Source organism: Rhipicephalus sanguineus, chromosome 5 (genome assembly GCF_013339695.2).
Source record: "Rhipicephalus sanguineus isolate Rsan-2018 chromosome 5, BIME_Rsan_1.4, whole genome shotgun sequence".
NCBI lineage: Eukaryota > Metazoa > Arthropoda > Arachnida > Ixodida > Ixodidae > Rhipicephalus > Rhipicephalus sanguineus.
This window is the reverse complement of record NC_051180.1, coordinates 85,952,830-85,973,040: the sequence shown is the minus strand read 5'-3', so window position 1 is coordinate 85,973,040 and position 20,211 is coordinate 85,952,830. Positions and strand designations below refer to the sequence as shown.

At 44.9% G+C, this 20,211-nt stretch overlaps 1 protein-coding gene across 1 annotated transcript in view; it reads left to right on the top strand.

The window, feature by feature from the left end:
* Nucleotides 1-11,803, top strand: part of LOC119394799 (uncharacterized) — a 199,253-nt gene extending 187,450 nt beyond the window's left edge. Inside the window, exons 5-7 of the mRNA XM_037662104.2 lie at nt 30-184; nt 9,025-9,133; nt 11,785-11,803. Coding sequence (XP_037518032.1) covers nt 30-184; nt 9,025-9,133; nt 11,785-11,803 — 283 coding nt within the window. The remainder of the gene's footprint in view (nt 1-29; nt 185-9,024; nt 9,134-11,784) is intronic.
* Nucleotides 11,804-20,211: the final 8,408 nt, after the last annotated feature.

Sequence of the window (20,211 nt, the reverse complement as noted above, 5' to 3'; positions counted from 1 at the left end):
ACCACTTGTTTTCTTGTTGTCGGGCGCAGGGCTCGTTTTCGCAACCAACGCACCATTTTCAACACTCCAAACCCGCGGCTGTCACACCTCAAGTTGGACAGCAAGCGACGCCACAGTCACGCCAGCCTGCACGCGGGCTCCCGGAGGGCGAGTGCCTGTTCCCAGATGTCCCCTTCCAAGATGGGTAAGTCACGTGACCTACTCTTCGCTTCTTTCTGTTACACTGGGCTAAGATAAGAGAGGGCACAGTACGAGTATGCTATGGGCGGAGTAACTTGCTTTGAAGTGAAATGCGTGAGTATTGGGGATAGATTCAAGTAACATAATAGTAGCCGTAGAAAGATGGGAGCCTTTGCCAAAGCAAAGAGCCGTGGGGATAAAGGAAAGTGTGGTAGTAAAGCACTTCTATGGACTTACCAGTGGTTATGCTAAAAAAAAACAAATCAGGGGGGGGGGAGCTCGCAATAAGCCGCGCAAGGCTTGAAACTGCGAAACTGGACGATTCCGAAGATTGATCTGGTTGTTTCTAGGTTGTTTCTTGGCCTTAGCTATAGATGATGCAGGTTGTTTCTAGGTTGCTTCTAGGTCGTAGCTAGCCTTTAGCTAGGTGATGCTAGGTTGTTTCTACGTTGATTCTCGGCGCAGAGAGGTTCGAGTTAAAGCACAGACTGTCACAGACACGACACGGATGTTCGAACTCCAGAGAAAGAACCCCGCGCTTAAACCAAGCGTTCGCACCTCTCATAGATCTACGGACACGTCGTCGTTGGCGTAGGCCTTCCATTGCTTCGGGGTCTTCTCGCAGCCGCCGTTGCCTTCCCCGTTCCCTAGTATTATCCCTCTGTACGTACTCGGGGTCTTCGGCTCGCCGCCGTCCTTTCGCAACCATTTCTTGGGCTAACTGCTGCCTTCCTGCTTTTTAGTGGAAGTTGTGTGTATTGGGGTTTACCCCATCTCTGTGGCGCATACCCATTATGATGATGATAGTTTTCTCATAGGCTGCACAGTGGCACATACCCGTTTGATGACAATAGTTTTCTTCTTCATTTTTAGTGGACCAGTGGTTAGTAGTGGGATTTACCCAATTTCTGTGGCACATACCCTTTTATGATTATGATAGTTTTTTGTTACGGAATGAACAAGGAACTATTTGCTAAACACCTTCGCTGTTAAAATGTACTTAGCTTGCTCCAAAAGTCCACAATGTGGGGATGCACCGAACTACAAGAACATCCGGGGTCAAGCACAGGCATAAGGTGGTGACGACCTTCGATCTAAGTGCGTCCGACAACGGGATAACAAGACCGAGAATCAGGTCACAATTAACCTGACTGCTCTTCACGCTTCATCTTCATCATCATTATCATGGTTAACGTTGTCGCAGGCCGAAGGTCTTTCCAACGATCTCCAATTACCCCCGACTTGTGCAAGCTGACTTAACTTCTGCCCTAAACAGGCTTCGACTCACCGTTTAATAACATTGTTCGCTGCCTGTTTGTGAAGCTCTTCTACGGATACTTCAGCTGGTCTTTGTGGTTAGGCTCAATGGGTTAAGTGGACATGGTTGGCGTTGTGATCGCAGTATAGAAGGTGGCGTTAGCTTGGTATACACAGACGGTAGTTGTTCCGCCTGAGCTCTCAGCGTTGAGTGCAGGTGCGACATCAGGCGTTCAATCAGCCCGTGTCTCGAAGAAAGGCAATCGCCATTCGTAAAACACACGGATGTTGACACTTCGCCCTTAACAGAACTCAACGTCATTGAAAGTCGCGTGTGGAAAAGCCTCCCTTTTGCAGGCTATGGAACGGCGCTTTTCTTCTGTGTCAACTGCGGACATAGTCAGATAAAAGGTTGTTAGATATTTGTAATTTACAGACGCCTTCATTGACTTTTAAATATTGTCACAAGCATGTATTGCAGGAGACAATCGAGAGGTTGAAGCGTTTCAACCAGACAATAACAAACGACCACTGTAACGAAGCGAGAAGTAACAACCGTAGCTGTCACGTAGCTTTCGTAGTTTCGTTTTTTAGTGGCACGGACACCCGATGATGCTGTTGTTTCTCTTGGAAGCACTTCTGGTTTTACGAATATTCACAAAAACTTTTCTAAAAAATAAAACTGGTACGAAATCGATGGTTCCAGTTCAAGTTAACAGTTCTACCGGGTAAATATGATATCTGAGCAAAAGTTTACTTAAAATAAGGACCAGGTAACTGTCAGGATAATTAATGAAAATTGACTGAATGAATTCATTGAAAGAGCAGACGATTTTATTGTCAGCAGCTATGACATCATTGCAGCACCTGGCGGTGCAGGTCTCAACCATGCGCTTCTTTCTACATGGCCTCAGAGATCCGCCTCAGCAGCGTGACAAAGCACAAAGTTAACTCGAGGAATGCATAAGCTAGGGCGCACGAACGCCGACGTGCGATTGCCAATACCAGACACTTATGTCAAGGATTTAGGTCGCCGACAATTTTTCATTTCTCTTGCTTTCCAAATGCAGGTTTTGTTTCAAGAAAATACTCCGAAACTCAGCGACAGTTTCATTTGTTTAATTTCAGAAATTGTTTTCGCGCAGCGGCTCTACTCTTGCAGCTGAAACTCTGATAAACAAATGTCCAGCAGTTGGAGCAGCTGTTGGAAACATTGTGAAAGCTTTGAAGCGTGCTATAACAGGCTTCAAAGCTGACTCTCTATAGGGAGTGGTCTGACTCCCTATAAGTGGTAACGTGATCCTTCGGATGACAGTCTTTCCACTCTTCCTAGAGGGTCAGGGGACTCTCCTAGAGCGAGCCGACTCCGACCCTTCAAGAGAGTCGCCGTGACTATTTAAAGAGAATCCTATACGTGGCAAGTCAGAACTCTCCGAAAAGAGTCACGCATACTCTTTTTTTTTCTTAGAGTATACGGCACCTTAAGCTTCGCTATAGCAGCCTATTTTTTTTCTCGTTCACATCCCCAGAAGCATGCGATGGTCGGAGTATATATAATATATATATATATATATACACACACGCACACACACACACACACACACACACACACACACACACACACACACACACAGTCTCTCTCTCTCCTTAGGCATTACGAATCAAGCAGAACGAAGGAGCAAGCAGAAGCGCCTTTACAGCCCTATGATACGTAATTTCATCAGCGTCAAGTTTTCAGAGCTGAACCTTCAGGATTACATTATCATTTCAGCTTTTAAAGATCGCGTATCTTGCAACGAGCTTACGCTTTATTTGTCTGTCTTTCCTTACTTCGTATTCCATAAAATATTAGCCATTTCCATCAAACTTTTGAAAGGCAGATCGCTGCAGTTCAGCTTGGATTTCATTTCTTAACTGTACTTCCATCGAAACGAACGAGACAGCTGAAAAAAATTTTCGTCGAGACAGCTCACCCGAGGCGGCACACATTTGCGAGATAGCTTTTTTTTTTCTCACAGAACGGAAAAAAGAAAAGACGCGAGAAAGCTTCGATTCCGCTCTAGTGTTTCTCCAGCGGCGCGAATGCAGATTCCTATATTGCGGCTTGTCAAATACGGGGTTCGCGCACCTGAGGTATTAAAAAAGAAGAGAAAGCTAGAAATAAGAAAACTAAAAGCGAGCACCTGCGGCTACACGAGAAAAGGGTGACTGCCTGGATCAGACTCGCAACGAAGATGGGAAGGACACGCACGCACGCACAAAAGAAAAAATCTACATAAATGTATAACAAAGCTACATAGAACAGGTGAACAGGTAAAGCGACCGACCCATCATGCGACGGCAGATGCCGGGAAAGTTGCGGAGAATCGACATCAATTTCAGCTCGAAGGAAAACCCATCGATTTTTCCCTCGAGGACTGATGGTGATCGGCAGAAAGTGCAAAGGCAGGAAGGGGAGGAAAGGGGGGTGGCAGGAGGAGGGGAGTGGAGGGAGGGTCTGCGGCTACAGTGGCGGCCGTATAGAAGTGGCGTCCGCAAAAGACCGAGAGCTCGAGACACTTTTTTTTTCTCTCTCTCTCTCTCTCCTATATTCTTGAGCTCGCTCCGTTATACGACCACAGGGAGGACCCCGAAGTCGTAGATTCGAGATATCTATATCTTTCTGGCACCCTGCGTCGGCTCGCACACCTTTGCGAGCCGATGCAACCCCGACGCGATCGATTGGTTCTTCTTCTACAGCCGTTGCCTGGTCTTTGAAGTGCAACGCAGGGCCTGTCGTAACTTTTTGGAGAGGTTGGAGGGGGCGGAAGTATTTTTTTTATATAAGAGGGCCGCCGGTAGACGTGGCTCTTTTAGCGGTTCCTTCTTCTTCTGCCTTATTTTCTTCGAAACTCGTATCGGATGCCCACACGTGGCAGCTCTGGCGTCAAATGGAAGCGGGGCTGATTGTGGCTACTTCTACCATATTTATGCGTTGAACTTTTTTCGTCCCCATCTTTTCATGCGCACCTGTGAGGGTTTCATGGCGCTGTGAGCTAGTGGTCACATGGTTATGAGAGAATCTTCCGAAGTTGAAAGAACGACGCCGGTGCGTCCTTTTATCTTTACACAAACAGTGGTCCGAACATTTTAATGGCGGCTGCAAAGGTGAGCCGAGCGACGCGCCTTGCACGATGCTTAATAATAATAGCAATGGTTGGGGTTCTACGTTCCAAAACCACGATATGATTATGACAGACGCCGTAGTGGAAGGCTCCGGAAATTTCGATCACCTGTGGTTCTTTGACGTACACCTAAATCTAAGCACACGGTACTATAGCATTTCGCCTCCATAGAAATGCGGCCACCGCGGCTGGGATTTGATCTCGCGACCTTCGGATCAGCCGTCGAGCGCCATTACCACTAGACCACCGCGGCAGGTAGCCGACTACAGTCTACATGCGCTACTCGGTAGCACAGGACAGTTTCGCTGCTCAGTAAGTGAGGAATACGGTTAAAATAAAGAGCACGCTTAAATAGTATCCCACGCATGTAGTGGACGCCCGAAATTTAGCACGTTCCTACTTTGTGCGTTGGCCACATAGCCAAGTCCTATACAAAGGTGAATTCAGGAGAATGAAGACACAGGCTAAACAATTTTGCATGTCTATGTGTTGTGTGGACAGACAAACGGTGGTCAGTTAGAGCAGCGGAATGATTACCAAGGGATGGGAAATTCAGCAAGGACCTGTAGCGAGTTGAGTAGAGTGACAAAATTAGGAAGTTCGGAGGGACAGGATGGAATCAGCTCACGCAGGATAGGGTAAATTAGAGAATGTTGGGGGAGGCCTTCGTCCTGCAATGGACTTGAGTAGGTTGGCAATGGTGATGTTTACGATGGTAATGATGGTTTATAACAAAAGCTAGTGCCTTCATTAGCGCAGGCTACCCCTGTTGACATGACGAAAAAAACAATAAAACAAAATGTGTAAAAAACACTGAAATATTGAAAAGTAGAGACCTTACAGTCACACGTCAAAACAGTTCTTAACTTATAACGACACAAAAAAACAAAGGGCCAAAGGAATTCGCACTGTTCTGTAGGCAAGTTGAAGTGCGTACAGTGTCTGGAAACCATACATAGAGGGTTTGTACATTACCTACGTACAGAAAGCATGTGAGCACACATAAGCAGATCGGGCGCGACTTATTTCTCATGCTGAATGTATGTGGTATTGTTGTAGCGGCCACAACCGCAGATGCCTATTTCGGTCTTTATTATGTACGTACGTGGGCAAAACTTCAATTTTCCCACTGTTTTCGAAATAAAATAAATAAAGAAAACCAAATAACAAAGAAGCAAACTCGCAGCGAGTTTGAAGAAGAAGCGGAAGTAATTTTACGCGCCATTAGCCGACAGAAATCGAATGCTCTACTAAATTTTCCTTCTTGTTCAAATTTCCGTAAGCAGCGAATGCTGCTTACAGAAGAGCCGCTATAAACTCCGTCCATCAGCTTTCTTTTGAATTATTTATCGAACCTTCCCTCCGGCCTCGCAGAAACGGTATTTGGACAAGTTCTGATACACCTGTGCAGACGTACATTTCTCGTTAGCTTAAAAAATTACTTTCGCTTACAAACAGCACGAGTTCTCATTTTTATCAACATTCTACGCGGCGGAAATTAAGTAGAACACAGACCCAACGTTGTCAGAAAGCCAGAAAGCGTCATTTACTACGAACAAAGCTTCTTCACGTCACGGGACAGCTAAATTCAATTAAGGAGACAGTTTGAGCAAACAATTAGGAACGAACGTTTGCTCTTGGTTTGCTCAGATTCCTAGAAGTGCCTACAGGACAGTCACGTCCCCAGAAACCGAATAGCACACAAAGCCGGCGCTGAGAAAGGTAATTGCGCGAAGTTCTTTGTAGATATTCCTCATTGTATGTGCCAAAGTGGGAATATTTCATCTCGCTAATACTGTGCAACGCCGTCAAAGCCACGGAGATTCTCCTGGTCCTATGACGACCTTTAGGTTCGCACTGGATTTACTTTCCCTCAGCGAGTCTTGAGCAGGGCTTCAAGGTATGCTTTGATAACAATTAATAATTGTTGGGGTTTTACGTCCCAAAGCCATGATATGATTACGAGAGACGCCGTAATGGCGGTATTTGAAAATTTCGACGACGTGGGGTTCTTTAACGTGCACGTAAATCAAATCACACGGGCCTCTAGCATTTGCCTTCATCGAAATGCGGCCGCCGTGGTCGGGATTCGGTTCCGCGGCCCTCGGGTCAGTACTCGAGCATCATAACCACTAGACCACCGCGGCGGGCATCAATATACACTCTGGAGATCACATTATGACAAGCGCGAACTCAAAAACCAACTAAGCGAGGAATTTGGCTCCCTGCTTGTATCGCGCGGAATTGCCGCAGCACCTGAAAGTGCGGCGGTTCACGTGTTGAAGCAAGGTGGCCAAGTGGCTGCGCTTTTAAGGCTCGTTAGACAGCCTGTAAGACGGGAGACTAAAGTAATGGAAGCATAGGAAACCGACCACACTGCGCATTGCGTAAAGACATCCTACCTTGTCTCCCTTCCGAAAGAAAACTTCAGGGTGTAGGCCTTCTGCAACCGATGACACAGCACATTTGATCACCTTCCAAGAGACATGGAGGCTGGTATGCTGCGAATGGAAGCAACTGACTTTTATCAACGCTATTTCATTAGAAAAACTGCCAAATGATGATCGCGTTCGCGACGACGCCAACGTCGGTTGATCTCGCCAGATTGACCAGACGCTGCGTCACGGCGATAGCAGATAAGAATGCGGCGTAGTTGCGCGCAAACTACGCGACTGTATCGCATTCCTCTTTGATCTAGACGACGAGTGTAGTACGTACAACGCCATTCGCGGGCCCGTACCTTTCTGCTGACCCGCATGGTATACATCGAGTCGCATGCGTACAAAATACATCAGGCTCCGATGTTGTAAGAGTTTCCAGCAGAAATTAATCGCGCGAACTGAGGTGATAGTGCCGATGAGAGCTTATTCCAAATTGGATATTCGCGCTGTAATGTTTAGGGACGTATTATACATGAACACACAGCACGTCTGTGTGCTCCCATGCAATCAGTCTTTCTATGTACAGCAAAGCAATACACAATAGCGTGGCAGATAGCCATGTACCGCTAACATGGCGCGACAAAGTGGTGATATGAAAATAAAAGGAGAGAGTGTTGTCGTTCCTTCTACTCCCTGCGCTCTCGTGACAAATGCGCCTGTCTTTTGCTTATTTTTTTATTTTTTTTTGTGCGCTTTCTTCGTCTGGGCGCTAGATTTCTCTGTTTGAGCTATACTCCACCAGCCTGCGACGGTATGTACGCTACACGCGAGATCTATTTAATCTCCATCTGGCTTTATCTTTGTGGACGCATCCTCTTGAACACAAAGTCTGGGTAGCCCGCGAAAAACAATAAAAAAAAGATATGAGAATACCAATTCCTTTTTGTATCTTTTACGGGAAAATGTGCCTGTCCGTGAGTCTGTGAGCGCGCAGAAACTATAATGAAGGCTAGCATACGCTACCTCGAAGGGCCTGCGCTTGCACCATAGTTTCTCATCAGGTTTTGTCAGCATGTATGTAGCTAGGAATGATACCCGCCGCAGCATGAATCGCCACCCATAAGTTCATGTAGGTGTTCTCCAAACGGAAGGTTGAGGCGCGCATCTCTTAAATGGGGTAATCGAGAACTCAAAAGCTACAACAGAAGACACATCGATAGATCCCATCTCCTGAAAAACAACGGGGCCGCATGTCTATGCTTGGCTGGTTAACCACCTGTGCGGAGTGCTCGGACGTTATTATTTATTTATTTTTTAATTTATTTAGGTTTACTGGATCGAGTGACGTCATCTCCAACTCGCGCAAACCACTGCACTTGACACCTAACAGCATACAGTGCCTGCATGCAAAGTCATTCCTGTAAACAGGTGATAATACGCGAATCTGAGGCCACATTTCCTTCGTGTTTCCCAAAGCGCCAAACGAAGTAACGCAAGCGTATAGCAAGCATCTCGTAGTGTCTGGCAACTGTACAAGAGATAATAATAATATCGGGGTTTAACGTCCCAAAACTGTAACAAGAGACAAGCCTGCTTAATACATTTGTCTTGTACAGAAATACGGCCACCACACCTCGACAGCGCCAGTGAAGCGTGTGTGGTAACACGTTACGTTAAATTGGGTTAGGTTGTTTCAGACTGCATGTTGCGCTGGCGGCAAGTTATGGCAATTGCTCTGCGCGAGAATCTCTCCAGAGCTCGAAATGTTCCTTCCACTCCTGTGCACTCACGCGAACGTACAAGATATAACTAACGTCATTGCTTTAATGCGACAGAAGAAGAAAAAAAATCTGATTTGCCAAAGAGCAGTGTGTAAGGGTTTTTGAGAGTGTATACGTGTAGTATTTGTTTTTGTATTTTTTTTTCAGGAAGGCTGCGAGTAACCTGGAAGAGGGTGTCAGTGCCGCCTAGTGCAGTCATATCGTGTGATTGTGTGCTTATAGCGAGTTTTTCTAATATATTCTTTCACTTCCTTTTAACAGGAAGCAGGGTCGGAAGTAGGGCTGGAAGCAGAGCCGGAAGCAGGAGCGGAAGCCCCGACGTACGGCGCTCTTCACTTTTCAGCATCACGGAGAGCACCACGGATCCAAGGTACGTATACGCTGCAAGAGTATATAACGGCGGCTTGCCATGATCTGCTGCGGAAAGTGTATTTATAACTTCAAGTTCGCTCACGACGCTTTAATCTGATTCCTGGCGCGCTATATTTTGCTTTACTTCTCTCCGCAGCTTTTTATCTCTATAAAATTCTCGTGTACTTAACTTCAACGGACAGGGGTGTCACTGCACTTTCTTTCAAGCGCAGAATTCACGAGATAGAAAAGTCGGCAACACTTCGCGAACCCGAATGAAAGCGACAGCTAATGTTTATAGAACGCTGCAAGTTCATGTATCTATATGCGGCATACTTTTCGGTGGCGTCGCTTGCCTTTTTGGATATATTAATGATCCATTAGCTAGAATGGCATGAAAAGTAACAACATTTGTGGGGTTCGATAAAAAAAGGGGTATTCGACGCTTCTATCAGTTTTTTATATTATAACTAGGGGATGACAAAGGGGCACTTTTGTGAGTTGGTTATGGCATTTCGTAAAAGTGTTGCAGTATGTGACGCTGACAAAAAAGGAACGTACAGGACACAGGACATAGCTGATGACATTGGTGCATTTCTGTTGGGTATTTTCTACTACTCTATCATTTCATATTGTTTTTATGGGGTAAATGTTTTTTATTGTCATATAACCAGTAGCGCGAACATTTTGTGCGCAGCACGTACTTGGCCATGACGCGTGGTCATTCCTTTTTCTTTATTTTTTTTAACTGGATGTATCATATTTTTAAGTGTTCATAATTGAAAGCAGTACACACCTTTGTACACATTTCATGAGCAGTAGTAGTCTAAACAATTATAACCTGAACTTGACCAAACAAAGTCGGCTTCGCTACAGATTTTATCTGTGGCTACTGATTCGGCAATCTGAGGTGCATAAAGCACAACCATTTGTCAGTAGAATTCTGATGAGTCGAGTTCACACCACGCTTAAATTCTCTCATTCGCAAAATATGAGGGTTCCCGAAACACTCGGTTCACTTCGAAACCTCGCTCACCGTTAGCTTTTGACTCATGTACTTTAATCCTGAACACGTATGAAAAATAAATCACTTCTATTTTATCTCTATTTTTTTTCTTTGTCTCTCTCTCTTCTCCTCCCCAGCCCTGACAATCATTTCAACGGCATTTTCTTGTTAGGGAGGAACAATCGCGAATAAATAACACAGGCTACAAACGCGTGTTTGTTCTCCGTGTTCTTAGTCGCGTGTTTATAGACTATTTTTTTTTTCGTTTTTGCTTATGTCTCAACAAGACCGCTGTACTTGAAATGATAAAGAACAGCATACTTGTCCGCCATTCCATTTATATCCATTACAAACATGCCGTTTTCAAGTATTTGCGAACCTTTCATCATCATCATCATCATCATCAGCCTGTCTACGCCCATGCAGGGCAAAGGCCCTCCCATGCTCCGCCAATCACTCGGTCCTGTGCTTCTGCTGCAGTTATACCTGCAAACTTCTAATCTCATCTACCCACCTAACTTTTTGTCTCCCCCTCACGCGTTTGCCATCTCTTGAATCCAGTCAGTTACCCTTAATGGGGGGGGGGGGCCCATTATCCTGCCGACGTCTCTGGCCGGCCCATTCAACTTTCTTCTTAATTTCAACTATGATATCCTTAACCCCTTGTTTGCCCTGACCCACTCTGCTCTCTTCCTGTCTCTTAAGGTTACACCTATCATTTTCCTTTCCATCGCTCGCTGCGTCGTCCTCAATTTAAGTTTTTGCGAACCTTTAGATGACCCCTAAATCCTCCGAGTTCAAAGACGAGAGAGTGGTTTCTCTCTTCTTCACTACCCTTCCCACAAGCGATATCCTCCTCTCTATAGTCCTTCAAAAACACTGGACAACATCAGTACTCACGTCCCAGCCTATCAGGATTTCGCGCTTTTCGGCTACACGCTGTTATCTCCGCTTGCGCATTCGAAAACGCACGAAACGAAAGCTAAATACCAGGTGAGGCAAGACAGAACGCCCTTACGGAGACGTACCCTAATCCGAGCTCCCTACACGCCATTTATCCCGACGTATTCCCCAGTGACGCTTGCCCTGCATGCGGAGACGTAGCCACGCTAGCGCATATGCTCTGGGAGTGCAAGGCAACGCGCACTAACCCCGATACTGCTTCGGCCAGGTGGGAGGCGGCCCTCCGCAGCTCTCCTCCTGGATGACCAGCTCTGGGCCGTCCAGCACGCCCGCGGAGCGGCCGGCAGGCTTGGCCTGACGGTCCCGACGTGGGAGTCGCCCGCTGCGCGCTGACGCGCGCCTTGCAGGACCCAAATAAATTTTTTCAACCAACCAACCAACAAGACAGAACGGGCGTGCGACTGCGTGGCAAAGCAGAGTTGGAGACCATCCACAATTGATATCCTTCGAATGTGGACCAATCGAGAGCTTATTTCCTCATGACGTCACGTGTACAGACTGCTGGCGTGAGGAGTTGGGCCGAAAAGACGGGAAACACCGGGAGGGAATTGCGCTCGTTCGTTGTATTTTCAGATGTTGTTTAGATGCCATTTAAGACGTTCCCTTTTAATTGACGCTGATTATTTCCTCTGCCTACCAAAAAAATTGCGAGTTTCAACTGTTCGTTTATTTTATTTGTTCACTTTTTTCCTGCTGCGCAGGACGGCGGACATACTCTGATTAACGGACCAGCGGAGTCACTCCAGAACGGCTCGCCCAAGGTGATCGTGAACAGGGGACGTTCCCCATCCCCTACGGCGCAAGCGTGAGCCTACCGCCCAACGCTGCTAGCTGAGTAGCAGCTTCAGCAGCAGCATCAGCAGCAGCAGTAGCAAACCGCAGCAGCAGCCGCAGCCGAGCCTTGCGTCGCCCCAGCCGGACAGCCAGTTCCGACCACCCGCCTCCCGCTCCTTCTCTTCTACCCGCCAGACACGCGGTGCTTTCATCTCAGCCCAAAAAATGAAGCATAGCCAACCTCACAAACCCGCATTTCGTGCGGCATTACCCGGGCCAATGATGCAGAAACTGTTGATACAGAGAGGAGAAGGCTTCCAGAAGCAGAAGCCTCACAAGACCTCGTTCGCAAGAACAAAAAAAAGTCCACTGCGTTTGTATACCAACGTCCGATATAATTGTTTACGATTTGCTTCCAGTTGGTGCTCAGTTCTAAAAGCGGGCCGAGGTAAAGACGCTCGAATTGTGCGGTTGCTCGAGAAGTTTCCGGGAAACTTATGAAAAACCGAACACCGAGAGATGTGTCTTGCCTTGGACAAGCCGTCTTCGTCGGAAACTGCGACGGCCATCGGGGACAAACTTTACTAATTGTTTGTTCCGCAATTCGTTGCTAACGACTTACGAAACTGACTTGGCAAGCCAGGAGCAGCATAAGTTTATTCTCCCCCTCCCGCATTAATTACTTTTGTTTTTGTTTTTAACTGTTGAAAACCTTGACCGTAAAGAGAAACCGAGAAGTTTGACTAACGTCGAATATATTAACTAGCGGAGGGGCTGTTTGAACGAAAAACACGACGTAATTCTCTCATTTCTACGCCATTTACGGGTTCAGCTTCAGAGTATACCGGTGATTGGCACATCAAGGGTACTCGCAAAAATACAACGTTAAACTCCAAAGTATCATGAACTTAGCATAATGACGCAATTTTCACGCAGCGCTAACGCTCGTAAGGTGCCCATGCTGGATGCTTTAACGTGAATCATCTCGCTATTATGAACATTCCGCGCGGAACAACTTTTCGAAAAGTAATGCCAAAACACGACGACGCGGTGATTGCCATGGCATTTACATCTGCATAGGAAGCCGATAAGACGCTTTGACGGACTCGATCAACGAGCGCGCGGGCGCGGGCGCGCCATAATTCGCGCGCACGACTAAGCCTAATTAAGCCTTTCTGCCGATGCGCTATTATATTACGGCTAGCGGACTTGTTTTGCCGAGAAGGTGTTTCCTAAGGGATTGCCCCCTTTTCGCGTCTGTGTGGCGGCATTGTTTCTCGCTCTCAATGCTTTTATCGGCACATTCTCTGAGTTCTCGCAGCCAGCCACTAAGCTCCGCTTTCGGGCGCATCAAGGAGCCCACGCTGCTTAATGCAAACTCCAAAGAGCCCGGCGACAGTGTCAGACTTAATGGAATTAAGCGCCTCGGGCCTTGGCGTTCTGTGTGATTCTGGGAGCGTCGCATGTGAATGTTTAATGGAATCAGCCTTTTACGGTAATTTCTGACAAACAGTGTACTCGAGAGCCATTCTTCGTTAAGCCGAAGAAAACGACGCGAAGTTACGTCAGGCAAGTAACCGTGATGACACACGTTGAGGCAAACGTAATCTAGTTGTCCAATAGCGAACATACGAATATACGAGTGTTTCAGGTAGAAGCTGATACTTGTTTTCATTGGTTTTCACGAAAAGAAAAGAGAAAAGGAACGCGCGAGAAATTTCGCGGATCACTATGAAGGGCTTGTATCTGAGAAAAATCACGTTTCGCTTGCAGAATACTGAAAAGTCGTATATTAGGTTCACTTTTTTTAGGGTACGTGCTGATGCCTATAGGTACTACCCGCAGTCCAAAAATTTCACAATTCTTAGAAATCATATTCAGTATTCCGCAAGGCTTAGTGGTGTGATCACATGTAATGGAAACAAACTTATAAGCCTCAGCTCTGATACTGACAGCATTATATATCCACTTAACGCTATTAGCTCGATTCCTAAGGATTCAATTCAAATTAAATCACAATGTTCGGGAACTGTAAACTGACTGAGTATCCTTTTAAGCATTGTTTTGTATTCCTGCGTGTGTATATTATTGAATCATACTGTGGATACCTTGCCACTTTTGTGAATAATGTTCAGGCTGTGTGGCGCGCATATATATAGCGATGCCACATGGCATAACACCCCTCATTGTCAAGTGCTTACTTAAATAACCCCTTTAAATCCTTAAGTGACAATGCTTCATTCTCTGGAAGGTGAAACGCATGTTCACATATATCGCATTGTTGATTATCGTTCACTCATAAGTCATGTTAATGGACAAAGAAACTTGGCAAAAAAAAACAAAAAAATGAGAACATAGCTGGTCATATACTTGTCATATGTAGAAGGTTCAAAAATCACGCATCCTCTTATATCAATATTTAAATAAGTAAAATCTAAGAACATGTTATTCAGAGAATAAATACCGCGTCTGTTGACTTCGCCTCAGCTCGAAAAGCAGGTTATGAATTGTATTTCTTCAGGTTAAGCGCATATAATTACCGGGCGTCATCGGTCTGTAATGATATCAATACCCCCGTTGACTTGTTACTTATAAATACGATGTTTATCACCTATTTACCGTAAATTACCATTAAAAAAGGGAAACAGTACTCTTTCAAAGTAATAGGTCAGCTACTGTAGCTTTAGTTTTTAATGTATTTAGGTGCAAATGCTAATAAAAACTAGCAAGAAAGGCAAAGGAAAACATTTAGAGTGTAATAATAACTACGAGTCTCAATTTGTCGATTCAATATGTTCGCAATAAATTACTCAACACACAACCATTCCGAAGACGCTGGAAGACGCTCCTTCACGTCTATTAGGGTGGCAAACCAGTGTAAGATTGTGTTTTCATATAATGAGCGAAATTGCATTCTCTGATTAGCAGGTTTCTAAAATAAAACAATTATGTGCACTTTTTAGAAGCTCGTGCATTTTTGCGAGCGTTCAGAAGTTGAATGCTACGAGGCATTATTATATGAGCTTTGCGATGTTTTAGAAGAAAGCCATCATAAAATAAAGGGCTTTATCTCCAGCCTTAAGGCATGCCATAACCGAGAATCATACCCTCCCCGATTCCAGCACGTTTCGGTCGAATTTGCTGTTCAGTCGATCAACTGCAAGAGCATTGACACTTCAAGTGCTCCCTTTCGGGGGAATGATTACAATACAGTCGTAAAACACTACAATACTGAAAAGACGAAATGACCTTTGCTCGTGTTTGTGACTTAATGGGTGCCCTAAAACTGATTGTTTCAAACAAGGTTTGTACATCTTCCTCAATGGCGATACCTACTGTGTTCCTGCAACCATTCCAATTTGCGAGTCGAAGGTTGTTACTCGTTAGCTTGTGCGAGTTTTGTCAACTTTGCATGTGTAAAGATCGTGCTTGCATTGTTTAAAATAAGTGTTACTGTTTCGAGACATGATGCTGGAAAGTGTTATTTATCTTAGTTAAACAAACACTGTAAAGAACATAACTTAAGCGAACGCATGCTAATCAAACGTTTACGTTATAAATATTGAGATATTGCTTCGTCGGTGAAAAACATGACACACAAGTTTCCTTACTGTTAAGTTCCGTACTGACAACCTCTGTACTGTCAATGTGAACGCATGTTGCAATGTTCGGACTGAGACTGCGTCTACTTGGCAGGACAACAATTATGAGAGTATCCTTTCTTGTCGCGAAATGTGAGCCATACAGCTTTTCAACATTTCGGTCACATTTGGTACCTGTGTGCATCGAGGGTATACCCCTCTAACCTTCAGTGTTGCGCTCATTACTAGTATTGCTTCGTCTTATTCCTTTTTGGTAAATGTATTAGTTATACAGTTGCCGCATTGGTTTTGCGATGTTATGCAGTGCGCAGTGCACCCTAGCTTTCTTTCAAACTTGGGACACAGAATTTCTATGCCTTACTGAATGAGTGAATTTTTTTCAAGGTAATACTGCAGAGCTTCTTTATTCATTAGCAAGAAACTTCGAGCATGTCAATCAAAGATAAAGATTAAGACGCCCCTGGTGAATAGAACATAAGCGTAATGTTTACGTTATTATAGCAGTACTGGATCTGGTACTGCTTTGTGGAAGTACAACGCAACTGCGATGCCTTCTATTCTCTTCCTAATTTACTGGTTGAAATCTAGAGCGTTTCTTTTATTTCTTCTATTTATTTTTTAGTTTTACTGGAACGCACGTCCCGAAGCACAAGCTGAGACGGAAACCAGTTGCTTATCTTCAGCCATAGTGCAGGCTTTGATTCCTTCGTAACCATCACACAACGCCTCGGATGTTTTCGGGAAGTTTGTGCGGGTACTTTGCATAGTTTGATACGTATACAAAATCCGGCACAGTGTATTCTCTGTATGTACTGCAAACAATTTAGCATACATTACGGGTCTGCATGCACGCTTTTTCACCTATAGTATTGGTTATTAGTTAGTCAGCGTACAATGAAAGTCAGTGAACCTGTATTTCTGGTCTTTGGGCCTAGAAATGCGTGTGAACCTGTGATGAAAAAAAAATATTTAAACCGCGCGATGTCCCTCTATTAGGCCGTTATTTTTTTTTTCATTAAGTCGAAGTGTTTGTACTTTATGCGTTTCCTTATGAAAACATTGGCCAGCATGCTCGTGTCATGAGCCCCTGTTTAGTGGTTTTTATTTCATACTTAGCATAATGATAATATTGCGCACGCAACACGAAGACACAGGCGAAAAGTTGCTTGTGAACTTTTCGTCTGTGTCTTCGTGTTGCGTGAGCAATATTGTCATTATGTAGCCAAACCAACTAGCCCGCCTTTCCGTTTTATTTCATACTTAGGTCAAACCAACTTGACAGCAGCGCACCTTCACATCGCAGGCTAGGTTTGTTCCTTCAATAGATACATTTTTTAACCGAGAAAGTCCTTTAGACGCGTGTAAATGAAAGTGATAACTCACAAACAGAAGCTGAAACAGCGAAAGACTCCAGCCTTCAAGGATGCTTTTACACCTTATGATTGCTTTCTTCTTGGTATTCGAGATATGAGAAAAAGATGTTGCAGTTGTCTCCTTTTTGTTTTTTTGTTTTACTTCAGAGTACGCCTAACACTAAAGAGCATGGCAGTGCTTACATCTTAGGCATGCGAAAACAACTTCGTGGATTATTATCAATCCACGAAATGCACGACCAAGAGCCCATGTTCCGGCTTGAACGCACTTACTGGAGCATAGTCGAATGCTGCTCATAGACCAATGTCGCGGCGCCACTTTGCACGCTATTTCTTTAAAGGCGTTTCGAATCGCGCTTTTTATCGACCGAGAGACACACACGTCCTGGTTCGTCCGGTCCATTGAGCTTAACGATGGTCTGCCACGCGTTCCGCGTGTCGATCGACTCCTTATGTGCACCATTGCTCGCCGGTCACGCTATGAAACCAGTGGCAGCTGGACGCTCCTTTTAGCAAAGCCGGCCGTGCGCTTGGTTCTGATCGCAAATTTCCGCTTCACTGTCGAAATGCGCCTTTAGAATGTGGCGCTATTTCACGATTCCTCCGTATTTTCTCGACAATGGTCTTTATGAAAAAAAGAAACGAACAACATCTAAGATTGAAAATCAGTTCTGCGGAATCCCGCAAGGTGGCGGAAGGGTTAAGAAAGGGAAAATAGACAACCACCCTTTTGCAGCACGAAGTCACAAGGAAATCCATACGGATTTCTCAGAAATAAAGCCTCTTAGTTGCCGAAAAATTCGTCCTGGTCCGGAGATCGAACCCGGGACCAACGCCTTTCCGGGGCGGTCGCTCTACGACCGCCCTGAAAAAAAAAAACACTAAAAGAATGCGGCACAAAAATAACAATAATAACGTGTTCAGCTTTGGAGATGTCTCGTTCAAGGCGCATTCGTGGAATCGGCATGACGAAATGAAAAAAACCCCGATAAATTTCGGCGAGCTCATTTTGCCCAGAAGGACCTCTTGCCCCTTCTTGTGCAGCGGAGATTAGAAAATTGCGACATACGAAATGAAGTGATGGCCGGCGTACCGTCGGCGGAATAGTTGTGGACTGTATACTAACGGCTAAAAAAATATCAATGCTTTTCAAGTACTCAAGTGATCGAGTGATCAAGTTTTCCACTTGAGCACTTGATCACTTCATCGTCTTTGGTTAATTCACTCGATCGGTGTGTGGTTCGCACTGATCAAGTGAATTAACCAGATGATGCGAGTGACTGACAACGTGCAAAGGCATTTTAAAAAAAAACTTCCTTGTTCGTTTCTAGGTCTGTACTACTAGGTTTAATATTTATGTTGACTGGAAATCCTCGCTCGAAGCAAGCAGTCAAGTTTAGTCAAGTTAAAACAAGCATGGTTTTACTTGAACGCGCTTTTCTTAAAGAAAAGAAACCATAGAATGATGTTACTTCCTGAGACGTGGAGTAAAACCTATCCTCATTGATGCTGTTATAATAAGTAGAGACTCCGTCACTTCTTGTCATCATTAAATACTGCAGGTATTGCGTTGAAATCGAGCTTTTAGCATGAGACAGCGTCAACTTTTTAAAACCAGTAGCGAAACATTAGCACAACTCTGTGGTCCATTGATTAATGCTTTAACCAGAGCAACTTTTCTACCCGCTAACATAACTATCACGGTAATTAAGGCAGACGCTTGTACGGTTTCTGTCTATTGGAAGGGAAGCTAACACGCCACCGCTTAAGCTGCGCACGCTAATTTATGAAGCCTGTTTCAACGCTACTCTCACTAAACGTGCGTCCTTTTACGGAGTAGTCATACCAGCGATCTCTGTAGTTAGATCGGTCGGACGCTTACAAGTTAGTTACTTCATGTCGGACTGTCCTGACAACGTGAGACATTCAGCGGAGATCATGTCAGTGTAAAACGCGGCTGCTTGTAATAATTCGCAGGTTACGTTAGCTAACGTAAATTGATATGAACTTGAACGACCGAAGTGGTCCTTCGTGACTGTTCTTAGGCTGTTCCAACGAACGTCATCAGTGAGTGCGTGAGCCGGTGCCAAAACCAGAGCTCAAATATGGATGTAATCACGGGGATAATACTCAACTGGATTGTTACGACGTGACGGTAGAAAGCTTCGTTTCGTTACGCGAAATGGACCACGGTATCGCTACTGAGTGCAAGCGCTTGACGGGCCCGAATCTAGCAGTGATACAGACAATTCCGTCGCGAAGATATCGGGTATGATTTTCTAAAACCCTGTCTTTAGATGAGACATGTGGTGGGACACCGCTTAACACTTGAATACGAAGCCTTAGTAAATTTTTAACGCCGTGTATCACTGGGAGAGTTTGTTTATGTATGCTCATATAGAGAAAAAAAGAGCAAACGCGTGTTAGTTCTTTCTAGCACTTCCACTTTTTGCACAGTAGGAATTAGAAACCACCTCCTTAAGTGGAGGGACTATATATATATATATACATATACATATATGAATATAAGCGTGTAGTACTTTTTAATTTTAATGTCTTGTGTAAATACCCGAGGACAAATTATTGTAAATAAGTATAAATAAATTTCCTTTTGCATCTTTACACTCTCTTTTCTCACGCCCTGAAAGTAGAATAGCGATGCTCATTTGCTCCAAGAGGCTTCCCACGGGCGAATAATTCTTTTCAATTATCATTTCACGTATTATAGATGCTTTTTTCGGAGGCATATTATTGGTTTCCGCGAAGTGCTTAATATAACTCGCGCTATATAAGCAAAAGTAACCTTGTTATAGTCCTTCGCAGAGCTCTCATTCAAGCAATTTAGACTTGTATGACAAAGTTCGCGGCTTTAGGCTTTGCGTAATACTAAACCGTTCGACAAAGCATCAAAATCAAGTCGCGCACCGTACTGTCACGGTGCTGAATAGCCGAGGTGGGAGTAGGCTCTTAGTCAGCTGCGAAAATTCCTGCGAAGCGACGCGCTAATGTCAGCTTTGCCCGGGACGTTATTTCGTTGGTTATCCTAAGTTTCCAAGCAGTCTGCATAAAATGGGAAATGTCGAGCGTATTTGGCACAGTAATAGTAGTAACATTGAAACCTTAAGCCATGTTTTAAGCGCTCTGTATGTTTCTCGCGGATAATGAGGGGGCCATTTGCAGACGAGCTGCTCCCATACCGTGCCCGAAGAGCGTGGCTGGAAGGACCATGCAATAGCGCCAGGTTTTAGACGTGAAGCATTAGCCACAGCGGTTTACTAACGGTTTCACTAAAGCAGGATGTGCATACATGATATAACCTTAAAATTATGCAACCGTTCGTGACAGTACGCTGAGTACAGCCACTTGCTTTGTACGCTCC